General features: G+C 42.1%; 1 protein-coding gene across 9 annotated transcripts in view; it reads right to left on the bottom strand.

The window, feature by feature from the left end:
* Positions 1–27,147, bottom strand: part of LOC139371197 (polyhomeotic-like protein 2) — a 93,236-nt gene that overhangs the window by 13,188 nt on the left and 52,901 nt on the right. For 2 of the 9 annotated variants that reach the window (XM_071111377.1, XM_071111376.1), the window contains exons 2-7: positions 7,206–7,434; positions 5,570–5,728; positions 5,271–5,357; positions 4,999–5,166; positions 3,073–3,225; positions 2,514–2,796 (exon numbers count right to left, since the gene is read on the bottom strand). In XM_071111377.1, the coding sequence (XP_070967478.1) occupies positions 2,514–2,796; positions 3,073–3,225; positions 4,999–5,166; positions 5,271–5,357; positions 5,570–5,728; positions 7,206–7,376 (1,021 nt within the window). In that variant the 5' untranslated portion in view covers positions 7,377–7,434. Of the gene's footprint in view, positions 1–2,513; positions 2,797–3,072; positions 3,226–4,998; positions 5,167–5,270; positions 5,358–5,569; positions 5,729–7,193; positions 7,435–27,147 lie in introns of all 9 variants that reach the window. The other 7 variants (XM_071111379.1, XM_071111378.1, XM_071111373.1 and 4 more) reach the window with 6 other exon arrangements.

Here is a 27,147-nt window from a genome sequence, read left to right as displayed (position 1 = left end):
CATGTCAAACATATCTATACTAATTGTGTTTTAAGTGCTTGTTAAAAGGAGTAAGTAATGGAGATACTATGTATGGGTACATGGAAGCACTCAAGGGCTTGGTGAATTAACAGAGAATGGGGAGATCCTTTCAGGTGTACTACACTCAGTCCAAACACATAAACAGATGCTTAGCTAAAAACCAACTTAAAGCTATGCTTCAAATCACAAAGACAACTGAAGAGAAGACTTGACACCAGGGCCAGATTTCTTTGTTGAAAAAAATGAAAACCACAGTGCAGTTAGCAGGGGCATAGAACTAGACTGTTAGTCTGGAAGGTAGTCTTTGTGGGGTTTGATGCAGTGCTGTTATGTGGGTGTAGTAGGGTGCTGGGAAGACTTGTCTGCCAAGGAGGAGGTGATGAAAAGACTAAAGTACACAATGAACAGAACAGCTGCTTCCAGCCAATCCCTATTCAAGGGAAAACGAGCTCCTGTCTGTGGTAGGAATAGCAGACACACTGCTGCTCCCACAAGATCTGCTCTCTTCTTCTCTCCGATGGCTCAATTACTACTCGGTCCTAAAATAGACGGCAACACAAACTAGGCCTATTCCTATGCTGTGTTCTCTCACAGCATGTTGAAAGTAAAACTGCTTTCGACATTTGTTATGTAGCCTATTATTATTATTATTATTATTATTATTGAGGGGTAGATTGGACTTGTGTTTCATTGAAGTATTTCCATCTTCAAAATTACAAAATTCTGTTGCCTAACAGAATAAAGGCGTCCGCATGCTTCAGAACCGAAATAGTTTGGAAAAGTTTGTGCATGTTACGACAACATTTTGTGACGTTTTTGTCTTTTTCCTTCGGCTGTTCAGGCACACACATCTTTCTGGAGGCAAGCCGAAATTCGGAGCCGAAATCTAAGCCCCGTCGTCGGTGATTGGTCAACAGTAGGGATTCTTCAATCGTCTTTGTTGTCATTCAACAAAGAGACCACTTGTTTTCATGCACATTTTTTTATAGAGAAATACTGCACCAAGCATCTTAAGTTAGATGTAAAAGTGTGGGACTAAGATCTCCTCGGCAAAAACGTAAATTCATGACAGATTTCTTGCGTTATCATAGATTAATTCAGACTATTTTTAGGGAAGTGTATACTGGCTACGGTGTCTCAAAAGGGACAAAAAGTACTATTGACACTTTTCCCCTCATTTTTCAAGCAAAGGATTTTTTAAGGGGGTATGTGATCACACTCGTTCGGTTCGACTAGCCGACTTCGGCTAGCCAAACTGAGGCAGGCTGATACCTTAGAGTCCATTGAAGAACCAACATATATAATGAATGACCCAGTTGATGCCAGTGCATATAGAATAAGATGGTAGAGCAGGGACTTATCGCAGGGGTATCCTTCATTCCAATAAGTAGCCCATACTAGAGAAATGTGAAGTTTGCTAATATAGGTGATCGTTAATGGGACAATTGATGGCTACAACCATCAAACTTGTAATAGCAGTTTAAAGGATAATTTAAAACAAATGTGGTGCACATTAATGTTATAAACTTATCGTTCTATTTATCACATCAACTCAGGCTATGGATTTTTGTCACCCAGCTCTATAAATTGAAGCTTCTTATCCAACCCTAAACCCCAGTCCACCGGGCAGGCACCACTGCTGCTACCCCATCTCCCTCTTGTCTCATCCACTGTGAACTGACAGAATACTTCTCACATCTCCAGGGCACACCTGTCTGTTCCCCATGGCCACTGCCATGGCAACCCATGTTAATTTTATAAGTGTATGTAGCCAGATTTATCCTTCCTTTAGTTTCATCAGAATCCATTACTTAAACAAAGCGAGACAAAGACACAGTTGTGCAGTCGCACGCTCAGCTAATCCATCCAGTCTGGCGTACGGCACAACACACAAAATTAACCCATGCAGTGCTTAGCACACGCACTCTCTCACACACATAGAGTTAATCTGTTCAACTGCTGGCATATACACAGCCATTCTCTGTGACAAAACCACCCAGCTGCTGACTTTCAGTCACACAATAAGTGGTCTAAAAAGATGCATCTGTGGCACAGAGTAGGTGTTGGGCGGTATCCAGATTTTCATACAATTTCTGTACCATACTGGGGTATATGGTATTACCGGGAGTGCACACAAGGGGCGTTATTTCTTTTTTTTACGCACAAAACAATTTAGGCAACAGGGAGCTCGATCCAGGGGGGGATTGAATGTCTCTGCTGTAACGAATAAGCTTTATCTTGACATCTAGCCACTTGACATCTAGCTAGCTTACTACAAACAGTCACAGGGGCAGTGTATTCAGTGTCATCAAGGAGCTCAGCAAAATGATGCCTTCTCACAACAGCCAGTGGATTTAGTGATGCTGGGCAAAAAAACAATACATCATTTCAGCAAACCTGCCTAAATCTCCAAGCGGGGAATGGGTCAACTTCATGAAATAATATGAAAGCCAGTGTCTGTAGAAGCTAGCGAATGTTGGGTTGATACATACCTGGAGTGCTGAGAGGCTGGCCACTCAAAGCTGTGATGCTGCGACTCATGTTTATAGCGCACACCTCCGTCACAATGCTCTCCCCTTTCTTGCTCCCATCTAAGGGGACGTCGGATGAGCTGCCCTTCCCCCCAGAGCCCCGGCTCCCCTGGCTGGGGTTTTTGAGTAGGGGAGAGGGCTGGATGGCGACAGGGGTCTGCTTTAGGCTGAGGGCCTGGAGGTTGTGTGTTTGAAAGGAGGACATGGTCGCCCCCTGCTGGCTACGGATAGCCAGGTTCTGGACCTGAAAAGACACAGAGGTCAGGTGCTGGAGGCAATGACACATGGCCTGGGGCAAGAGAGGTGGGGTGCCCCACAGTCAAGTGTCTCCAGAATTAGTGAGAAATGCACTTTTTTAGACTGAATTAGTTATCACAGCATAACTGTAAACATAATGCATCTGCTATCCACCTGTATGAATTATAGTTCACTGTGCTGATATTACATGCCATCTAGTGCAGTTACTACAGCAACTCTGTGTGTATGGTATTAGCCTATAGTTGAGATAATAATAGGGTACCTGTGAGGGGGCAGACTGTTGTCCAGAGGACTGCGTGGAGCTCTCAGACTGGACTGCAGTCACTGTGGCCGTAGGTGTGAAGATGAGCTGGGGGGACAAAGGAACAGCACGGCCTAGGCTCCTAGCTACTTGCACAAGGTTGCTTTGCTGTGCCTGAAAATCACACACCAACATACAGTACCAGTAAAAAGTTTGGACACACCTACTCATTGGGATGTTCTTTACTTTTACTATTTTCTACACTGCAGAATAATAGCAAAGACATCAAAACTATGAAATCATGTAGTACCAAAAAAGTGTTAAACAAATTTGAGATTCTTCAAAGTAACCAGCCTTGATGACAGCTTTGCACTCTTGGCATTCTCTCAACCAGCTTCATGAGGTAGTCACCTGGAATGCATTTCAATTAACATGTGTGCACTGTTAAAAGTTAATTGTTGATTTTCTTAATGAATTTGAGACAATCAGTTGTGTTGTGACAAGGTAGGGGTGGTATACAGAAGATAGCCCTATTTGTTAAAAGACGAAGACCAAAGTATGTCAAGAACAGTTCAAATAAGCAAAGGGAAACGACAGTCTATCATTACTTTAAGACATGAAGGTTAGTCAATGCGGAACATTTCAAGAACCTTGAAAGTTTCTTCAAGTGCAGTCGCAAAAACCATCAAGCGCTATGATGAAACTGGCTCTCATGACAGGAAGACACAGAGTTACCTCTGCTGCAGAGGATAGGTTAACTGCACCTCAGATTGCAGCCCAAATAAATGCATCACAGAGTTCAAGTAACAGACAATTCAACATCAACTGTTCATAGGAGACTGCGTGAATCAGGCATTCATGGTTGAATTGCTGCAAAGAAAGCACTACTAAAGGACACCAATAATAAGAAGCGACTTGCTTGGGCCAAGAAACACAAGCAATGGACATTAGACCAGTGGAAATCTGTCCTTTAGTATGAGTCCAAATGTGAGATTTTTGGTTCCAACCACCGTGTCTTTGTGAGAAGCAGACTAGATGAACAGATGATGGTTCCCGCCATGGAGCATGGAGGAGGAGGTGTGGTGGGGGTGCTTTGCTGTGTGATTTATTTAGAATTTAAGACACACTTAACCAGCATGGCTACCACAGCATTATGCAGCGATACACCATCCCATCATTTGTTTTTCACAGGACAATGACCCATAAAACACTTCCAGTCTGTGTAATGGCTATTTGACCAAGAAAGAGAGGAATGGAGTGCTGCATCAGATGACCTGGCCTCCATAATCACCCGACCTCAACCCAACTGAGATGGTTTGGGATGAGTTGGACCGCAGAGTGAAGGAAAAGCAGCCAACAACTGCACAGCATATGTGGGAACTCCTTCAAGACTGTTGGAAAAGCATTCCTCATGAAGCTGGTTGAGAGAATGCAGTGTGCAAAACTGTCATCAAGGCAAAGGGTGGCTACTTTAAAGAATCTCAAATATATTTTGATTTGTTTAAATTTTGGGGGGTTATTACACAATTCCATGTGTTATTTTCTAGTTTTGATGTCTTCACTATTATTCTACAACGTAGAAAATAGTAAAAATAAAGAAAAACCTTTGAATGAGGAGGTGTCCAAACTTTTGACTGGTACTGTATATGTGGACAATTCCTCCATGGGTTTGGGCACAGAAAAAGAATACTGTAAGCAGCTGGCTTTTCTCTGTCGCTTTCTTTCACACTCACTCTCCCCATGCATCATGTGTCCAAAACTCTTTAAAAAATGTGAAGGAGTCAGACTGAATTGATTCAGTTTGAGATGCAGGACAACCTTCCTACTACACTCCTTCCAACAGTGGTGACACAAACAGCACACACAAACACTTCCATCATACTAAGCCTCCAGAGGTTTGGCTAAGCCAGCTAGTGTGTGCCAGTGGGCATGTTCCTGGGGATTTACCATCTGGGCACGCAGGTACATATGAGCCTGACTGGCAGTGAGGGTGGTGGGGCTGGACGTGCTGCCCAGGAGCACGGCCTGCTGGGCGATGCTGCCGGCTGGGGCGGAGCTAACACTCTGGGTTCGGCTGATCAGCTGGGCTGCAGCCGGGGACGTGGTCAGGTTAATCTGGGGAAAGGACAGAGAAGACAGAAAGGATTACAGAACATCACCAACAACAAAAACATTACACATCTATGAACCCGGCCCCTAAGTTACTAGACATGACTCACTGCACTCACTGTGGCCTGGGATGATCCTGTTTGCTGGGATGAAGTGCCATTTTGGGTGGAGCTCTGCCTTCCTGCCGCAATACTGGCCTGTGGCATGACAGGTGAGAACAGTTAGGGGATCAACACTTACAGTATATTTCTCTTAATCTGAAGATAACTGTTAGATTTACTAACTAAACTTTCAGAACCCTAACCCCGGCACTGACCTTATCTCACGTCTTTGTTAAAATCCTAACACAGCTTGTTGGCGGCCTGTTTAATTCGCCAGTTTAACAGTCTCTTGTGTCTCCAGTGCTCACCTGCTGTACGGCGGCTAGGCTCTGGAGCTGTGCATTGCTCAGGTGCTGCTGCTGGAGGGCTGCTGTCTGCAGCATGAGGTGCTGCTGCTGCGCTGCGTACATCTGCTGCAGGTACTGCGCAGCCGTGTTGGGCTGCCGGTGCAATGCCTGCTGGATCACCTTAAGTACACATGGAGAAAGAGACAGGTTGGGGTAACATTCTCAACAACAGGCTCTAAAAAGGACTTTTACTGGGTTGGAGTAATGCTCTGAAAAAAATCATTCCCAATTGCACTGTTTTTACTGAGCCATTGAAAAGCAGGTATGGGAGATTCCTAAGGTATACTGGTCCCCGTTGCAAAATGTGCTTCTCATGTAGGGAGAACAGCCTCACTCCTGCACCCCCTGCACATTGTAATGGACTTAATTGCATCCTATGCTCATCCCTATGGCCTTGAGCACATATTTTCTTCAATCTTCATGATACATTTTTTTTCTCCCCAATTTCGTGGTATCCAATCCAAGCTACTATCTTGTCTCATCGCTACAACTCCCGTACGTGCTCGGGAGAGACGAAGGTTGAAAGTCATGCGTCCTCCGATACACAACCCAACCAGCCGCACTGCTTCTTAACACAGCGCGCCTCCAACCCGGAAGCCAGCCGCACCAATGTGTCGGAGGCTACACCGTGCACCTGGCAACCTTGGTTAGCGCGCACTGCGCCCGGCCCGCCACAGGAGTCGCTGGTGCGCGATGAGACAAGGACATCCCTACCGACCAAGCCCTCCCTAACCCGGACGACGCTAGGCCAATTGTGCGTCGCCCCACGGACCTCCCGGTCGCGGCCGGTTACAACAGAGCCTGGGCGCGAACCCAGGGACTCTGATGGCACAGCTGGCACTGCAGGACAGCGCCCTTAATCACTGCGCCACCCGGGAGGCCATGATACATTTTTTTTACTGACAACCTCAGCATAGTTGCCAAAGCAACATGAGAGATGGATTGACCCAGAGCACATAGCCTAATAGAGCTTCTCTGACCTAAGCTTCCAAGGGGGAAAAGAGGGTGGAGATTGGGATGAACATCCATTCACTTCTCTCTTATTGAGCCCAAATGACAAGCCTTGCACTATGTTAAGTAGGCCGGTAGTGACAATGCTGCTAGTTCCCTACGGGCAGATGAGCGCATGCATTAGAAAGAAAGGATAGAAGAGACCTAAGATCTGTCAGTCACCCTTTAAGAGGAGGTTAAACTGAGAGCCTAATCCAAGCTGGGTTTCACATTGGTCAATGGTCAAATAGCAGAGGACAGAGCCTGGAACCATAGAAACCCTGATCTGCTGTCGTCAGTAATGATAGATTACATGATGCCAGTGTACTACATCAAATAACAATGCGAAAACATTATCAAATTGCACCTTCGTCTAAATGTAATAATAGTCTTGTTTATTATAAGCATTGTAGTAAATTCCATAGTGAGCTTAGTACAATACTGGCCGATGTACAGTGCATGCATGGTTTAACCAGCAGATGGCAGTAGGGCAATGACAATTTCATTATTGCAGGGAATGCAAATGGAGAAAACGGTTTATGCAAAACATGTGTATGTGGGTGTGTCACACTGGACTGGCATGTTTTTTTTTTACCCTGAAGTTTACCTGAACCGTCTGCCTGTCAGGAATCCCACTGTACACAGAGATCTGAGGCACAGCCTGCCTTCCTGTGCTGTTGCTGCTGGTGGTAGTGCTGCTACTGGTCGTACTGGTACTGGTGGCAGTGGCTCCAGTGCTGCTGGCACTAGAGGCTGGAGGCCCCTGCTCAATGTCCATGGTGCCCTCTCCTCGTTTGGCCCTTCCCCTGCTGCCCTTTGGACAAGCTCTCCTGAACCTACAAGACAGGAAACAGGGACGTTGAAATGAAGCCATAGGGCTCAGACATATTGGGCCATGTTCATGACAGTCACTATGTAAGCCCACTCAGTATAACTTAAGAAAGCATCCCTAAAGCCTATAAGCATGTATAAGCATGACATGACGCTCCTAAGGCGATATACAATGTATCATTGTGTATACATACTTGTCTTATTTCAGTATGTGCTAAAATGAGACAGAATGGGTTATTTACAGGTGCAGGAATGCAGGATGTCCATATAACATTAGTGAATGACGAAAATACCAAACTATGTACACAAAACAAAAAGGAAATTGAGTTACAAATATGTTTTTGCTGAATTAACTTTAAGATCCCTAGATGGCTAAATACAAATGCATAAGCGACATGGCACAGCTTACAATGACATTGTTCATTAGGAATATAGCCCCTCTTTGTTTCACAACCTCAGCAGACTGAAAACAATTCAATTGCCTATCCCTTCCCTGAACAACGCCTCTTGGTCCAATAAAAGGGGTAAATTAAACTCAGACTTCAAAACATTTTAATTATAAACATTAAATTGTAAACAGGAAATATCTCAATGTAGAGCTAATATTTAGACCTTCAGTATTCATATTTACCAATACACATTCAATAAACATAACTGCCTGAATATGACCTGCCCATATTTTTATTTAGCTAGCTAATGTTCTTTATACTGTGTAACATCGTTGTTAATGTCTAATGTCGCTATGAAGGCCAAGCAGAATTTGACACAAAATGTCTAAAGGGAACGTATTATTAAAGACTTTCCAAAAGTGGATCTGTTGTTGACCCACTTCTTCTGTTTACCTCATGTCAAAATAAAACAGACCCACAATAATCCAACAGACACACGTTTGGAAAGTATTTTTATTAATATGTTCCTTTAGATATTTTGTCTCTAATTCCCCGGTTATAAGGACCAACCATCCAGACCACCAGCAGAGTAAGTTGAAATTGAATTTTATATAACTTCTGGCTTCCTGCCGTCTGTTAAGGTTTTTTTGCAACCCAATTCCCAACCACGCTAGTGTCAATATACCAGCGTTGCTAAAAGCATCTTGCAAGGGTGATGATATGCATACTTGGCCTTCATAGCGATTTTACACATTAACATAATGTTACACAGTATCAAGAACACTAGCTAGCTAAATAAAAAATGAGCAGGTCATATTCAGGTCCATGAATGGGGAATAGAGGAGAATGAGTAAGTTAGGAAACTAGATAACTAGCTGGCTGCAGTCCACATCGTTACAGGCCCCATCACACTCAGGCGTGATGCACCGATGCTATCTCTTGGACATCAGCACGCAAAAAGCTATTGTCAAAACAGGAAAGCTAGCTTCACGTCCACTGTGTCACGAACGTTGAATACAATTCCACTTGAACTTATTCCGCCGATTGCCATGCGGTTGGTTCTTATATAGGGTGGAATTTGACAAAATAACCAAAGGAACTTAAATAAACGTGGGTTTGCAGCAGGTGCATTGCATATCACCTACTCTCTGCTTCAACACATGTCAAAATAAAAGTAATGCACGTGCTCCTTATGTGCGCAAGCAAGCGATAACTTGTGGGGGACTTTTACTTTGACAGAGGAAGGGAGTGCAGCAGACCCACGTTTGGAAAGTTGGTTTATTATTATGTTCCTTTGGATATTCTATCTCAAATTCCGACCCCATGGACAATAGGCAACTTAATCAGACAGGGGACGTGTAGGTTTTCATCAATACAAATGCCCGTAACTATCACACCATGCGTGAGCTCTCTGGTGAATGAAGGCCGTTTTGTTTTTGTATTGAAATTCATAACAGAGAAGAGGAACTGAGTTTCAAGGGCCTTTTAAAAATAAACTAACACCACGCCATTCTCAGATTACCACAACAATAGCCCACTTAATTCAACATGTCTAATGGTGAGCATTACATCCAATTTGGTAGTGGCAGAAAAATGCAAGTTCTGAAAGATAATGAATTCCAGTGACATATTTAAGTGAAAGAAGGGTGTATCTAATCACAGCTTGACTGACAACATAAGGACTTAAATGACAGTTAAAGTACACCTATACTGTATCTACTCCAATCACTCTTTTATTAGACTTTTGGCTGCTGAACCCTTTCTGTCTTCAATCTTCAACATGTGAGAATGAACAGATTAGTAGTTGACTCTAGAGCATCCCAGTGATTGACGTCACCCTAGTGCTCTGCTGCCCCATTAGCAGAGGAAGTGAGGTTCAGTAGACTGAGCAGATGAGATGGATGGGCTGAGAGAGCAGAACAGCTGACGGGGTTAAGAACGCTGGGAGGAAGGTGGACTGGGAAAGAGAGAACCTAGGGATGAGATTGAGTTTTTGAAATGTATTGTGGATTTTGACTGTGTGAGTGGTTGGGGGAGGGTTGTGATGGAAATAATTTAATAAGATCTTTAACATCGATGCTGCAATTCCTAAGCTATTTTCTCTCCCCTCCTTTTAATTCTACTTTCAGTGGTTCAGGCATAGCTGTAGCATACAGTGCACTGTAGGTTAAGAAACATTGAGTGATGGCAAACCTCGCCTTGTTCCACCATAAAGTCTGGTACTGTGTATTACAACCTCATGCACAACCAGACGAACTCCAACACACAGCATCATACTGGTTACCCATGGCTATACAATACAAAAGCATTATGCTGCCAAAAATTCCAATCATTGAGAGCATTATTTCACATCTGGATGTACCCCCTATAATTAAGCCTGCTCCAGAGAGAGAGTTATGCCTGACATCTAGTCTGGTTACACAGGGATTTTGGATCGAACAAAGCATTGTTCTCTTCATCATGGTGTAGGGAACAGCCTCGGACTTATTGCCTTTTCTGGCAAACCTGCTGACCCTGTCTCTCCAAGAGGTATCACTCATCCATCAGTCATGGAACCCTACTCCCCCACAACTGGCAGGCAGCAGGAATCCTGTACTGGGTCGCGTTGGTGAGAGCACAGGGCTAAACTAGGAGTGGGCTGTATCGCAAACCAAGTCTCTAGACACAGAGATATAACAAATATGCGATTGGATTCATAGGCTTGCTCTTGTCATTCCAGACCAAAATGAGAGTCTGATGTCAATTTGCATTTGTCTCTACAGAGCTAAGAGTGCAGTAAGAGCAGTAGCCCCCATCACTTATCGAGGACCAGGACAGTTTGTGTTGACACAAATTATTTATATTTATATACACACACACACACACACACACACACACACACCACAAAATGCATTAGTCAAATTATCGGGATCAATATAGTAAAAGAGCACAGCTAATGTACATCAATGGCTTTTAGAAAGGCTTTAAGGGGTGCTGCAGAGACAACGCCCCCAATGCTCCTACCTCCTCTGGGCCCCCCAGCGTGCTGCGGGAGTGTGATGCCCCATCCCCCGGGACCCTGGTCCTGTAGGATGCTGCTCCTCTTTGTCTGCCTATGTCTGTGTGGTGGATTCAAACATTAGCCTCTCTCTCTCTATCCCCTACTAACACTCTGCTCCCCATCCCAACATCAACACAGACACAGCCTGCCAACCAGGCCCCTGCCTTCCTCCTGATTATGAGGTATCCTAGCGACAGTCAACTGGGTGCCTATGGAATCCCAGTGCAGTGCAGTATGCTGATTGGTCAGAAGGACCCTCTCTAATGAAGATGGTGATAATGATTTCACCCTCTACCCTCCCCCTGCCAGAATACTGAATATGGTAGCATGAAGCCTCGGCCATATAATAGCCAAACCATCACCAAAATCATATTGGATAAGCACAAAACTCAATCTGTAAATGTATAGAGCTATCTATTTATTTTACAGAAAATGTTATTCAATCTGTTATTATTGCATTAGGACATTAGTTAGGCTATAACATATCAGTCTATAAGCATACATTGTAGTCTACACATGAACATTCAGGATAGGGTCATATACAATGCCTTCGGAAAGTATTCAGACCCCTTGACTTTTTCCATATTTTGTTACGTTTCAGCCTTATTATAAAATGTATTAAATATATTTTTTCTTCATAATTTACACATAACACCCCATAATGACAAAGCGAAAACAGGTTTTTAAAACAGAAATACCTTTACATAAGTATTCAGACCCTTTGCTATGAGACTCGAAATTGAGCTCAGGTGCATCCTGTTTCCATTGATCATCCTTGAGATGTTTCTACAACTTGATTGGACTCCACCTGTGGTAAATTCAATTAATTGGACTGGATTTGGAAAGGCACACACCTGTCTATGTAAGGTCCCACAGTTGACAGTGCATGTCAGAGCAAAAACCAAGCCATGAGGTCGAAGGAATTGTCCGTAGAGCACCGAGACAGGATCGTGTCGAGGCACAGATCTGGGGAAGGGTACCAAAAATATTTCTGCAGCATTGAAGGTCCCAAAAACACAGTGGCCTCCATCAATCTTAAATTGAAGAAGGGAGGTGACCAAGAACCCAATAGTCACTGACAGAGCTCTAGAGTTCCTCTGTGGAGGAGAATCTTTCAGAAGGACAACCATCTCTGCAGCACTCCACCAATCAGGCCTTTATGGTAGAGTGCCCAGACGGAAGCCACTCCTCAAAAAACGCCTGCTTGGAGTTTGCCAAAAAGGCACCTAAAGACTCAGACAATGAGAAACAAGATTCTTTGATCTAATGAAACCAAGATTGAACTCTTTGGCCTGAATGCCAAGTGTCACGTCTGGAGGAAACCTGGCACCATCCCTACGGTGAAGCATGGTGGTGTCTGCATCATGCTGTGTGGATGTTTTTCCACAGGCAGGGACTGAGAGACTAGTCAGGCAAAGATGAACAGAGCAAAGTACAGAGAGATCCTTGATGAAAACCTGCTCCAGAGTGCTCAGGACCTTAGCTGGGGTGAAGGTTCACCTTCACACAGTACAACGACCCTAAGCACACAGCTAAGACAACGCAGGAGTGGCTTCAGGACAAGTCTGAATGTCCTTGAGTGGCCTAGCCAGAGACTGGATCGAATATCTCTGGAGAGACCTGAAAATAGCTGTGCAGCAACACTCCCAATCCAACCTGACAGAGCTTGCGAGGATCTGCTGAGAGGAATTGGTAGAAACTCCCCAAATACAGGTGTGCCAAGCTTGTAGCGTCATACCCAAGAAGCCTCGAGGCTGTAATCGCTGCCAAAGAAACTTCAACAAAGTGCTGAGTAAAGGGTCTGAATACTCATGTACAGTTGACGTCGGACGTTTACATACACCTTAGCCATATACATTTAAAACCTCTTGGAACTACCCATCCCGGATCCGGGAGAATTGTCAGCAACTACACTAATTAGCATAGCACAACGGTCAAATAATCTTACTAGAAAATATTCATATTCATGAAATCACAAGTGAAATATAGCGAAACACAGCTTAGCCTTTTGTTAATCACCCTGTCATCTCAGATTTTGATTTTTTTTAGTTTAATACAGTTTAATATTTTTGACCAGAGGACATTTCTCCAAAAAGACCGATTTTTGTCCCCATTTGCAGTTGCAAACCATAGTCTGGCTTTTTTATGGCGGTCTTGGAACAGTGGTTTCCTCCTTGCCGAGTGGCCTTTCAGGTTATGTCGATATAGGACTCGTTTTACTGTGGATATAGATACTTTTGTACCCGTTTCCTCCAGCATCTTCACAAGGTCCTTTGCTGTTGTTCTGGGATTAACTTGCACTTTTCGCACCAAGGTACGTTCATCTCTAGGAGACAGAACGCATCTCCTTCCTGAGCAGTATGACAGCTGCGTGGTCCCATGGTGTTTATACTTGTGTACTATTGTTTGTACAGATGAACGTGGTATCTTCAGGAGTTTGGAAATGTCTTCCAAGGATGAACCAGACTTGTGGAGGTCAACAATTTTGTTTGAGGTCTTGGCTGATTTCTTTTGATTTTCACCTGATGTCAAGCAAAGAGGCACTGAGTGAAGGTAGGCCTTGAAATTTCCGAGCTGTTAAAAGGCACAGTCAACTTAGTGTATGTAAACTTCTGACCCACTGGAATTGTGATACAGTGAATTATAAATGAAATAATCTGTCTGTAAACAATTGTTGGAAAAATTACTTGTGTCATGCTTTACAGCTAAAGCATCCTAAAGATTGATTCTATACATCGTTTGACATGTTTCTACGGACTTTAACAGAGCTTTTTCTCATTTTGTCTGCAACTAGTGAACGCGCTAGCGGAACCCCTCAACATTCCACTGAAAAGGCAGCGTGCGAAATTCAAAAATATATATTTTTAGAAATATGTAACTTTCACACATTAACAAGTCCAATACAGCAAATTAAAGATAAACATCTTGTTAATCTACCCATCGTGTCCGATTTCAAAAATGCTTCACAGCTAAAGCACAACATGTGATTATGTTAGGTCATAGCCAAGTCGAAAAAAACACAGCAATTTTTCCAGCCAAAGAGAGTCACAAAAAGCAGAAATATAGATAAAATTAATCACTAACCTTTGATGATCTGCATCAGATGACACTCATAGGACATCATATTACACAATACATGTATGTTTTGTTCGATAATGTGCATATTTATTTCCAAAAATCTCAGTTTACATTGGTGCCTTACGTGCAGTAATGTTTTGATTCCAAAACATCCGGTGATTTTGCAGAAATACTCATAATAAACATTTATAAAAGATACTAGTGTTATTCACAGAATTAAAGATAGACTTCTCCTTAATGCAACCGCTGTGTCAGATTTCAAAAAAACTTTACGGAAAAAGCATAATCTGAGAACGGTGCTCAGAACCCAAAACAGCCAGAGGAATATCCACCATTTTGGAATCAACAAAGTTAAAAACAACACCATAAATATTCACTTACCTTTGATGATCTTCATCAGAAGGCACACCCAGGAATCCCAGTTCGACAATAAATTACTGATTTGTTCCATAAAGTTCCATAATTTATGTCCAAATACCCACTTGTTGTTAGCGTGTTCAGCCCAGCAATCCATCTTCATGAGGCGCAGGCACTTCATCCAGACAAAAACTCGAAAAGTTCTGTTACAGTCCTTTAGAAACATGTCAAACGATGTATGGAATCAATCTTTAGGATGTTTTTAACATAAAACATAAATAATGTTCCAACCGGAGAATTCCTTTGGTCTTCAGAAAAGCACTGGAACGCGAGGTAACTCTGTCGGGAGCGCAGAGTTACCAGTGGTCTGGCTCTCTGCCAGACCACTGACTCAAAGAGGTCTCATGAGCCCCTCCTTTATCGTATAATCCTCATGCAAGTTTAAAAAGATGGTTGACATCTAGTGGAAGCCGTAGGAAGTGCAACTTTATCCATATCTCAATGTGTATTCGGTAGGACAAGCTTTTAAAAACTACAAACCTCAGATGTCCCACTTCCTGGTTGGATTTTTCTCAGGTTTTCGCCTGCCATATGAGTTCATTCAAACAGTTTTAGAAACTTCAGAGTGTTTTCTATCCAATACTACTAATAATATGCATATATTAGCATCTGGGACAGAGTAGGAGGCAGTTCACTCTGGGCACGCTATTCATCCAAAAGTGAAAATGCTGCCCCCTATCCCAAAAAAGTTAAGGAGAAGTTCAACTATATTTCCATGTATAACACTTGTATTTTCATCAACATTTATAATGAGTATTTCTGTAAATTGATGTGGCTCTCTGCAAAATCACCGGATGTTTTTGGAACTACTGAACATAACATAATGTATACTGGGATTTTTTTATATAAATATGAACTTTATCGAACAAAACATACCTGTATTGTGCAACATGAAGTCCTATGAGTGTCATCTGATGAAGATCATCAAAGGTTAGTGATTCATTCTCTCTCTATTTCTGATTTTTGTGACTCCACTCTTTGGCTGACTCCACTCTGTGTTTTTCTGTGACTTGGCTCTGACCTAACATAATCGTTTTTGGTGCTTCGCTGTAAAGCCTATTTGAAATCGGACACTGTGGTGGGATTAACAACAAGATTACATTTAAAATGGTATAAGATACTTGTATGTTTGAGAAATGTTTATTATGAGATTTATGTTGTTTTGAATTTGGCGCCCGGCACTTTCACTAGCTGTTGTCATATCGATCCCGTTAACGGGATCTCAGCCCTAAGAAGTTTAAGAGATAAATCAGATTGCGTTCTACATTTCACCTGTCACATTATTTTACATTATGAAGCTTACTGTAGTTCCCCAGAATAGTTGAGCCAGTCACGTATTTGTTTGTAAATAGCACAACGGGAGAAAGCAGGACCAGGTCAGTCCAGCTGTGTATTGACAGGGGTTGCGTTTTATATTGAAAGTCAGTGTTTCCTTTGCTTCAATAAGAGTGATCAGGGACGTGCAACTAGGGCTGACCCCAATTTCTCGACAGGTCGATTGTTTGGTCGACCAAGATTTTTTTTTTGTCGAGCAGTAGCAAATAAATAAACTCAGCAAAAAGAGTAACGTCCCTTTTTCAGTACCCTGTCTTTCAAAGATAATTCATAAAAATCCAAATAATTCACAGATCTTCATTGTAAAGGGTTTAAACACTGTTTCCAATGCTTGTTCAATGAACCATAAACAATTAATGAACATGCACCCGTGGAACAGTCGTTAAGACAGACGGTAGGTAATTAAGGTCACAGTTGTAAAAACTTAGTATACTAAAGAGGCCTTTCTACTGACTCTAAAAAAACACCAAAAGAAAGATGCCCAGGGTCCCTGCTCATCTGAGTGAATGTGCCGTAGGCATGCTACAAGGAGGCATGAGGGCTGCAGATGTTGCCAGGGCAATAAATTGCAATGTCCGTACTGTGAGACGCCTAAGACAGCGCTACAGGGAGAAAGGACGGACAGCTGATCTTCCTCGCAGTGGCAGACCACGTGTAACAACACCTGCACAGGATCGGTACATCCGAACATCACACCTGCGGGACAGGTACAGGATGGCTACAACAACTGCCCGAGTTACACCAGGAACGCACAATCCCTCCATCAGTGCTCAGACTGTCCACAATAGGTCGAGAGAGGCTGGACTGAGGGCTTGTAGGCAAAAAGTGCTCTTCACTGACAAGTCACGGTTTTGTCTCACCAGGCGTGATGGTCGGATTTGTGTTTATTGTCGAAGGAATGAGCGTTACGCCGAGGCCTGTACTCTGGAGCGGGATCGATTTGCAGGTGGAGGGTCCGTCATGATCTGGGGCGGTGTGTCACAGCATCATCAGACTGAGCTTGTTGTCAATGCAGGCAATCTCAACGCAGTACGTTACAGGGAAGACATCCTCCTCCCTCATGTAGTACAGCATGACAATGCCACCAGCCATACTGCTCGTTCTGTGTTTAAATTCCTGCAAGACAGGAATGTCAGTGTTCTGCCATGGCCAGCGAAGAGCCCGGATCTCATTCCCATTGAGCACGTCTGGGACCTATTGGATTGGAGGGTGAGGGGTAGGCCTTGAAGGTAGGCCTTGAAATACATCCACAGGTACACCTCCAATTGACTCAAATGATGTCAATTAGCCTATCAGAAGCTTCTAAAGCCATGACATAATTTCCTGGAATTTTCCAAGCTGTTTAAAGGAACAGTCAACTTAGTGTATGTAAACTTCTGACCCACTGGAATTGTGATACAGTGAATTATAAGTGAAATAATCTGTCTGTAAACAATTGTTGGAAAAATTACTTGTGTCATGCACAAAGTAGATGTCCTAACTGACTTGCCAAAACTATAGGAAATGTGTGGTGTGGTTGAAAAACGAGTTTTAATGACTCCAACCTAAGTGTATGTAAACTAACGATTTCAACTGCATGTTGAAAAAGTTTTTGGGAGATGCGATGGATCATTGGGGATCTTTCAATATTCCCTTTCTTTTGATGTTCAGTGAAATCATCCCAAGTGAAGAGTCAACTCATTTAAGTAAAGTAAAATTCAAAACTAAATTATTATTTTTTTCTATTGGAAGGATTTAATCATTTGCCATTATGTCTACTTAGGATAAGGTACAATTATTATGTTTCTGTCTCCATATAATATGTTAAATATATCCAATGCTAAAAACTTTACATTTAAACGATATTAATATTAATTTGCATATATTTCCGTTAATTCCCATATATTTCCGTTAATTCTCACGGAAAGTTTCCACCTCTGAATATTCCCCAAAATGTGCAACGCTAGTAATGGCTCTGCGTAATATTTAGAGCTAGACGTGCAACAAAGCATTCCTAACCTAGCCCACAATGTCTGCAACAAGTCAAGCAGTCATTTGAAAGAGTAAGAACATTTCAGTGCGACAACTCCAAGGCGAAATACATTAACGCCAAGACAATGGAATTCATTGCCCTTGACAATCAACTGTTCTCTGTCGTGGGGGATGTTAGCTTTCACCGACTGGTTGAGCACCGGTACACACTACCAAGTGCGCAATTTTTCAGATGTTGCCCTACCAGAGTTACACAGTAATAGCGTCACTGCTATTAGCTTCACGACTGACATTTGGACCAACGATATCAGCCCCATGAGCATGCTGAGTCTGACAGCACAGTGGGTCGTTGAGGATTTCGTACTGAGGAAAGTCGTATTGCATGCTCAAGAATATGCTTGTTGTCATACCGCTGCTGCTATTTTAATGGCATTTGAGAACATGTTTGAAACTTGGAAACATGAACACACTTGCTAGCTCCATTCGAACAACTGACTCGAGAAATAACCTCATCAACTGCACCTGCAGCAGACGTGCTATCCTCTGTCATGACATTGAAACGCCTGCTGGAATTCTCTCTTTACTGTGTCGTCACCATGCTCAATGCTATGTACAAGGCCCGCTACTTCGATGCAGACAAAAAACAGGGTTTACGTGAAATGTTACATACACAGCTGGACAAGATGGAAACGGACACAATGACAGTGCGTACCAAGGAAGAGAGGCCACGAACAGACAGAGCTGAAACTTCACTGCTTGACATGTATGATGAAATCCTGGTTGAGAATGAAACAACTGAACAAATGAACAACGAAACAGCACAGCAAGTGAAAGAAATAGGTTTTGATGATGTTTTACTGGTAATGGGGACATACGTAAATGCCAACAAAATCACTTTTTGGTCAGTGTGGTGTGTGATGGTGGTGTGTAACCTTTATTTAACTAGGGAAGTCAGTTAAGAACAAATTCTTATTTACAATGATGGCCTACCCCGGCCCCACCCGGACGACGCTGGGCCAATTGTGCCCCGCCCTATGGAACTCACAATCACGGCCAGATGTGATACAGCCTCGATTCTTACCAGGGACTGTAGTGACGCCTCTTGCACTGAGATGCAGTGCTTTAGACCGCTGCGTCCATGTGTGTGTGTTAACTATTTAACTGTACTTGAATGCTTAAAAGGCTGCACATTTTTTATTATTTATTGGTATTGGGTTTTTTCTTTGGCAAGGAAAATATCGGATATCGGTATTGGCCAAAAATGTCATATCGGGGCATCACTACTTGCTAGTTAAGTAAGTGGCTGAATTAATAAGGTGACGGGGCATCATATTGCGTTAGCTTTCTGCCGTGTTTGAGAAGTCAAAGCCCTTTGGATGAGTTCTGTACAGCTGCCACTGCTATCATTTTCCTTTAATTTTTTCTCCTCTCCGTTCTCGGCACATCTGCTCCTCCCCCATCTTCTCCGAGCAGAGCAGGTAGGCCCGTTGCCGTAGCAACTCCAGACTCATTAGGGCTGTCCCCGACAAAAATTTGGTTGATTAGTCTACATTTTTAAACATGTATTTCTCCACATATAGACACACCCTATGTGTTTTAATAAAAGCCACTATATGCACTGAGCTTGTTGTCACGACTCCTACCGAAGGTGGCCCTTCCCGTTCGGGTGGCGCTCGGCGCTCGTCGTCACCGGCCTACTAGCTGCCACTGATTCTTTCCTCCCCCGGTTTGGGGCGTTTGTTTTGTTGTTTTCGTGGGGTTGGCTTATGTTCGCCGTTTTGTGCATTAAATTAGCACTACCCTGAACTCTCTGCTTCCTGTGCCTGATTTCTCACCCACTACACCCAGAACGTTACACTTGTCTGATGCATTAAGCTTACGGTTTGATGAAATAAGACAAACACCTCAAGAGGGCGCCAGATATCAGATAACCAGAAGAAAAGAAAAACTTAGCCTGACCCAACTATTTTCCTCCCGCTCCTGCTGGCTTTCTCAGATTCTGAAGTTTCCGATAATACGCTACACGAGGAGTCGGCAACCTTTCTCATGTTGAATGCCAATTTATCTTACCATTTTTACCGATCTGCAAACCAGTTATGGTTTTCATATGCACATTTTCATTAAACAGTTTCATTGAATTTATAATAACATCTTCATCTCTCAAAATCATTGTCACGTAGTTAATCAAAATTCTATCCAAATATAAATGAAAATAATTCACCTAAAAAATTACTTCTATTGCCACTGCCAAGGCTGTAAAATAGCCTACATAATTCCAACAAATAAAAACATTGCAGCCTGCAGGTAGAAAATATCTTGATAAAAATAAATATCCTATAAATCACATTGGCTACACATGGCCTGTCTCGAACGAGCTTGAAACATCGTATCAACTATTAACTTGGGTCCGAGGCCTCCCGGGTGGCGCAGTGGTCTAAAGCTAGCTGTGCCACCAGAGATTCTGGGTTTGAACCCAGGCTCTGTCGCAGCCGGCCGCGACCGGGAAGCCCATGTGGCGGCGCACAATTGGCACAGCGTCGTCTGGGTTAGGGAGGGTTTGGCTGGCAGGGATATCCTTGTCTCATCGCGCACTAGGGCTGGCTTCCGGGTTGGCTTCCGGGTTGGATGTGCATTGTGTCAAGAAGCAGTGTGGCTTGGTTGGTTTGTGTTTTGGAGGACACATGGCTCTCGACCTTCGCCTCTCCCAAGTCTGTACGGGAGTTGCAGCGATGAGACAAGACTGTAACTACTACCAATTGGATACCACGAAATTGGGGAGAAAAAAGGGGTACAAAAAAAAATATATAATATATAATATATAATATATATAATATATAATATATAATATATATATATATATATATATATAATATATAAACTTGGGTCCGGCCCGAAGATTGCGCTCAATGTATAACATTCGGTACTCCGCTCACCATAGCAGAGTACAGGCACCTCACATTTCCTACTGCTTGAGCTCCTGTTCCTCTTAAAGAATGTTAGCTCAAAAGTACTGTGGAGCTCCTGCACCTAAATATAAAAACAGTACCAGCACCCCAAATGAGTACCGGAACCTATTTCACTGGATCAGAGTAGAGGTCGACCGAATATGATTTTTCAACGCCGATACCGATTATTGGAGGACGAAAAAAGCAAATACCGATTAAATCGGCCGATTTTTTATTTATTTGTAATAATGACAATTACAACAATACTGAATGAACACTTATTTTAACTTAATATAATACATCAATAAAATCAATTTAGCCTCAAGTAAATAATGAAACGTGGTTTAAATAATGCAAAAACAAAGTGTTGGAGAAGAAAGTAAAAGTGCAATATGTGCTATGTAAGAAAGCTAACGTTTCAGTTCCTTGCTCAGAACATGAGAACATATGAAAGCTGGTGGTTCCTTTTAACACAAGTCTTCAAAATTCCCAGGTAAGAAGTTTTAGGTTGTAGTTATTATAGGAATTATAGGACTATTTTCCTCTATACCATTTGTATTTAATTAACCTTTGACCATTAGATGTTCTTATAGGCACTTTAGTATTGCCAGTGTAACAGTATAGCTTCCATCCCTCTCCTCGCCGCTACCTGGGCTCAAACCAAGAACACATTGATAACAGCCACCCTCGAAGCAGCGTTACCCATGCAGAGCAAGGTGAACAACTACTCCATGTCTCAGAGCGAGTGACGTTTGAAACGTTATTAGCGCTCACCCCGCTAACAAGCTAGCCATTTCACATCGGTTACACCAGCCTAATCTCGGGAGTTGATAGGCTTGAAGTCATAAACAGCGCAATGCTTGAAGCATTGCAAAGAGCTGCTGGCAAAACACACGAAAGTGCTGTTTGAATGAATGTCTACGAGCCTGCTGGTGCCTACGATCGCTCAGTCAGACTGTTCTATCAAATCATAGACTTAATTATAACATAATAACACACACAAATAACACACACAAGTAGGTCATTAATATGGTCGAATCTGAAAACTATAATTTCGAAAACAAAACGTTTATTCTTTCAGTGAAATACGGAACTGCTCCGTATTTTATCTAATGGATGGCATCCCTAAGTCTAAATATTGCTGTTACATTGCACAACCTTCAATGTTGTCATAATTACGAAAATGTTGGTAAATTAGTTCGCAATGAGCCAGGTGGCCCAAACTGTTGCATATACCCTGACTCTGCGTGCAATGAAGAAGTGACACAATTTCACCTGGTTAATATTGCCTGCTAACCTTTCTTTTAGCTAAATATGCAGGTTTAAAAATATATACTTCTGTGTGTTGATTTTAAGAAAGGCATTGATGTTTATGGTTAGGTATACGTTAGAGCAACGACAGTCCTTTTTCGCGAATGCGCACCGCATCGATTATATGCAACCCAGGACACGCTAGATAAACTAGTAATATCATCAACCATGTGTAGTTATAACTAGTGATTATGATTGATTGATTGTTTTTTATAAGATAAGTTTAATGCTAGCTAGCAACTTACCTTGGCTTCTTACGGCATTTGCGTAACAGGCAGGCTCCTCGTGAGGCAGGTGGTTAGAGCGTTGGACTAGTTAACCGTTAGGTTGCAAGATTGAATTCCTGAGCTGACAAGGTAAAAATCTGTCGTTCTGCCCCTGAACAAGGCAGTTAACCCACCGTTCCTAGGCCGTCATTGAAAATAAGAATGTGTTCTTAAACTGACTTGCCTAGTTAAATAAAGGTGTAAAAAATATATATATATATATTTTCAAAATAGGCAAAATCGTTGTCCAAAAATACAGATTTCCGATTGTTAAGAAATCGGCCCTAATTAATCGTCCATTCCGATTAATTGGTCGACCTCTAGTTTAGATGCCAATCCTACCTACCTACAGGTTATGGAAAATTTGCTCTTACCATTTCTCCAGTCGGTTTCCTGAAGGAGAACGCTTCTACTTCGATCTCAAAGACAAACAAAAACACTATAGTAAAAACTACAGTAATGTCTGAAAAAAAAACTACTGTATATACTACAGTATAGTACAGTTCTCACAAATACTACTGTAAATACTATGACATACTACAGTTTATTTACTACAGTATTTATACTATAGTTAACTGCAGCAAAGTCTGCATAAACACTACAGTGAATAATATAGTATTTATACCATAGTATAATGTAGTATTTTTTCATGTGGGAATTCAAAGCCTTTGTGTTTCTGAGAAGTAATATGCTAATAAAGGAAATACGTACCGTAATTCTATGGTGTGGCTAGAGTTCATCAGTTGCCATTCTGGTGCCATGGACTATGATTACAGTACACCACAGTTGAGTTTGTAAACAATATTGAGCTTAAGTACTGTGTAGATGCCAAATGCATGATTCAGGGAATGTAGGAAAACAAGATGTAAGAGAGCATAGTATTAGAAAACAACAATATGCTCTACCTGTTAGTATGCCAATAGCTTCTATTCAGTTCATGCTGTATTTTGTTCACTCCATGGAAATAGAAATGGCCATCCCTTGAGGTTGTAGATGGTGGATGAGTACTCTGTCCAAACAGACAGTCAGTGTACTACATTTGTTGGAGTGTGTAACAAGTAGGGTGAAGCAGTATCCAGTTAGGAAAAGAAATGCAGTTAGGAAAGCAAAGTCTAGCCTTTTCAAACAGAAATTTGCATCCTGTACCACAAACTCCAAAAAGTTCTGGGACACTATAAAGTCCATGGATAATAAGAGCGCCTCCTTACTGCTGCCCACTGCACTGAGACTAGGAAACACTGTCACCAAAGCCCCATATACTACCCACCACTGCGACCTGTATGCTCTCATTGGCTGGCCCTCGCTTCATATTCGTTGCCAAACCCACTGGCTCCAGGTCATCTATAAGTCTTTGCTAGGTAAAGCCACGCCTTATCTCAGTTCACTGGTCACCATAGCAGCACCCACCCGTAGCACACGCTCCAGCAGGTATATCTCACTGGCCAAAGCCAACTCCTCATTTGGCCTCCTTTCCTTCCAGTTCTCTGCTGCCAATGACTGGAACAAATTGCAAAAATCACTGAAGCTGGAGAGTCATATCTCCCTCAGTAACTTTTAGGCATCAGCTGTCAGAGCAGCTTACCGATCATTGAATCTGTAAATAGCCCACCCAACTACCTCATCCCCATATTATTTATTTTTTGCTCCTTTGCACCCCAGTATCTCTACTTGCACATGCATCTTCTGCACATCTATCACTCCAGTGTTTAATTGCTAAATTGTAATTATTTTGCCACTATGGCCTATTTATTGCCTTACCTCCCTAATCTTACTACATTTGCACACACTGTATATAGATTTTTCTATTGTGTTATTGACTGTATGTTTCTTTATCCCATGTGTAACTGTGTTGTTTGTGTCACACTGCTTTGATTCATTATGGCCAGTTGTAAATGAGAACTTGCTGTCAACTGGCCTACCTGGTTAAAACCTTTTATAACTAGGGGGCAGTATTTTCATTTTTGGATAAAAAACGTTCCCGTTTTAAACGGGATATTTTGTCACGACAAGATGCTCGACTATGCATATAATTGACAGCTTTGGATAGAAAAAACTCTTGACGTTTCCAAAACAGAACAAACGGAGCTATTTCGCCTACAAAAATCATATTTTTGGAAAAAAGGAACATTTGCTATCTAACTGGGAGTCTCCTGAGTGAAAACATCTGAAGTTCTTCAAAGGTCAATTATTTAATTTGATTGCTTTTCTTATTTTTGTGAAAATGTTGCCTGATGCAAGCAGAGCCTAGCCATAGCATTATGCCATGATAAACTTACACAAATGCTTGCCTAGCGTTGGCTGTAAAGCATATTTTGAACATCTGAGATGACAGTGTGATTAACAAAAGGCTAATAATCTGTCTCAATATATTTCATTTGTGATTTTCATGAATAGGAACATTTTCTAGGAAGATTTATGTCCGCTGCGTTATGGTAATTAGTTTGAGGCTATGATTACGCTCCCGCATGTGGGATGGGTAGTATCAAGAAGTTTTAACTTCTAAAAAAAATTGTGAAATAAAAGTTTTTTTTTAAATCCAGATTTTCATACAGTCTTACTGTTTCTGTACCATACCGGCTATACGGTATAACCAGAAGTGCACACAAGGGGCGCTATATTTGACATACAAAACTATTTAAGCAACAGGGATCTTTGATCCAGGAGGGGACTGAATGTCTCTGCTGTAACCAAGAAGCTTGAGCTTGACATCTAGCCACTTAGCTAGCATGTTAGCAAACCAAATGCATTGCTGGAGCCCCGAGCTGGATATAATTTATTTGACACATCTTAGATTTCTACTTACGCCACTAACGCCACTAGCACGCACCCCCACAATGTAGGGATGCCCTCAACCCCCCCCCCCCCCAAAAAAAACAATACCCCAGGAAACAGTATAAATGGTATATCCCCCATAGTAACAAGAGAGAGAAAGTCTCCCTTGATCCAGAGGCCGGATCGATCTGGGGTGTAATTGAGCTGTCTGACTCGGATGGACTTTTATTACACAGCTGAGTAGGCCATTACAAAGAGAGTCTGGCCCCCTTCCAGGTGTGTGTGTCTACGACTCGTGGCAGTGTGTGCCTTCGTAAGTGTGGATGCGTGTGTGTGTATTGACAATTAGCCACACGTGGCCCATTCACTAAGGATGTGTGGCAGTAAGGCTGCACAATTAATCAAATTTAGATAGAAAATTCAATATCCATATTGCAAGAGGCTGTGAATCTGCAATATTTTGAAACGCCACTCTGCCGCATGTAATGTCCGTTTTAATAGTTTACTCCATTTGCTACTCTCTCCCGCTTCCCACACACACCAGGCCCCGCTCCTGTCAATCAAGGAGTGCAGTTGCTCGAACACCACCACTTGCCGTTCCAAGTTCACTGTGCATGGTCAATGCAACAATCCATATGAGTTATATATTTACACTATTTGTTTGTGTATCTTACTCTCTGCAAATAGCTAGTTAGTTTGTATTTTCTTACAAAGTTGTGGCATAAAAAAAATTGTGCTACCCACTAATGTTAATTAATTAAGTTCTGATGTAGGCTTAGATCAGCAAGTTGTTTGTGCTACGGTATGTTCTAAATAAAAGAAGAATAGGCAACGCATGAATATGTTACATGAATCAAGAGAAAAATGTAACATCTTAGGGTCCCCTAGAAAACATTGGCCAACAGGTTCCTACAATGTCACAATAATTCCTCCCTGGCTTTTTAATTCGTTAACATGTCAAACACATTCAAAGTGCCCATTGTAATTCCAGCTATAGAACTAGAATATTAATTTTATTTTCAATTGCAACAGTTCACCCAAGTGTTTTGATCTAAATCCCAAGTCAAATCGCAATCTTTTTAAAATGTATTTTTTTTAGTGATGCACCGATATGACATTTTTGGCCGATACCCAATATTTTCCTTGCAAAAAAAAACGATACCCGATATTTACAATTTTAGCCCCCTTTTAAGCATTCTAGTACAGTTAAATAGTTAACACACACACATGGACACAGCGGTCTAAGGCACTGCATCTCAGTGCAAGAGGCGTCACTACAGTTCCTGGTTCGAATCCAGGCCGTCATTGTAAATAAGAATTTGTTCTTAACTGACTTGCCTAGTTAAATAAAAGGTTACAAACACACACACACACACCAAAACGTTATTTTGTTGGCATTTACGTATGTCCCCATTACCAGTAAAACATAATCAAAACCTATTTCTTTCACTTACTTGCTGTGCTGTTTCGTTGTTCATTTTTTCAGTCGTTTCATTCTCAACCCGGATTTCTATGGAACGCCGTTTGGGTCTAAGCGTGTCAAAAAAGATACACGTCAAATACTGTAAACACATAGTTCGTGGCAAGTGTTTACTGGTTTGCAGACTTTTTTGTACAGCTTTGACAGTGCTACTGTATCTTTTTTGACATGCAATGACCCAACGGTGTTCCATAGTATGCATGTTGTGAAGCTAATAGCAGTGATGCTATTACTGTGTAGTTCCGGTGGAGCAACACCTGGAAAATAGCGCACTTTGTAGTGTGTACCGGTGCTCGACCAATCGGCGAAAGCCAACATCACCCATGACAGAGAACGGCTAATTGTTAATTAAGGGCAATGAATTCCATTATCTTGGCGCTAATGTATTTCGCATTTGAGTTGTCTCTCTGAAATTTTCTTACTCTTTCAAATGACTGCTCGACTTGTTGACTGCTCGATCCACACATCAGACATTGTGGGCTAGGTTAGGAATGCTGTGTTGCACGTGTAGCGCAAAATGTTATGTAGCGTGATTACGTCCTGTTGACATCGGTTTATAACATTGACGTTAAACTAGATATCGGGCCAATACCGATGTTGGCATTTTTAGCTAATATTGTTCAATTCCGATATGTTCACCTATATATATCATGCATCCCTAGTATTTTTATCGTTATTCGATTTTTGGGCCCATACTGTTCAGCCTTATGTGGC

Source organism: Oncorhynchus clarkii, chromosome 17 (assembly GCF_045791955.1).
Source record: "Oncorhynchus clarkii lewisi isolate Uvic-CL-2024 chromosome 17, UVic_Ocla_1.0, whole genome shotgun sequence".
In the NCBI taxonomy this organism is placed as follows: Eukaryota; Metazoa; Chordata; class Actinopteri; order Salmoniformes; family Salmonidae; genus Oncorhynchus; species Oncorhynchus clarkii.
This window is presented reverse-complemented; position numbering and strand designations above follow the sequence as displayed.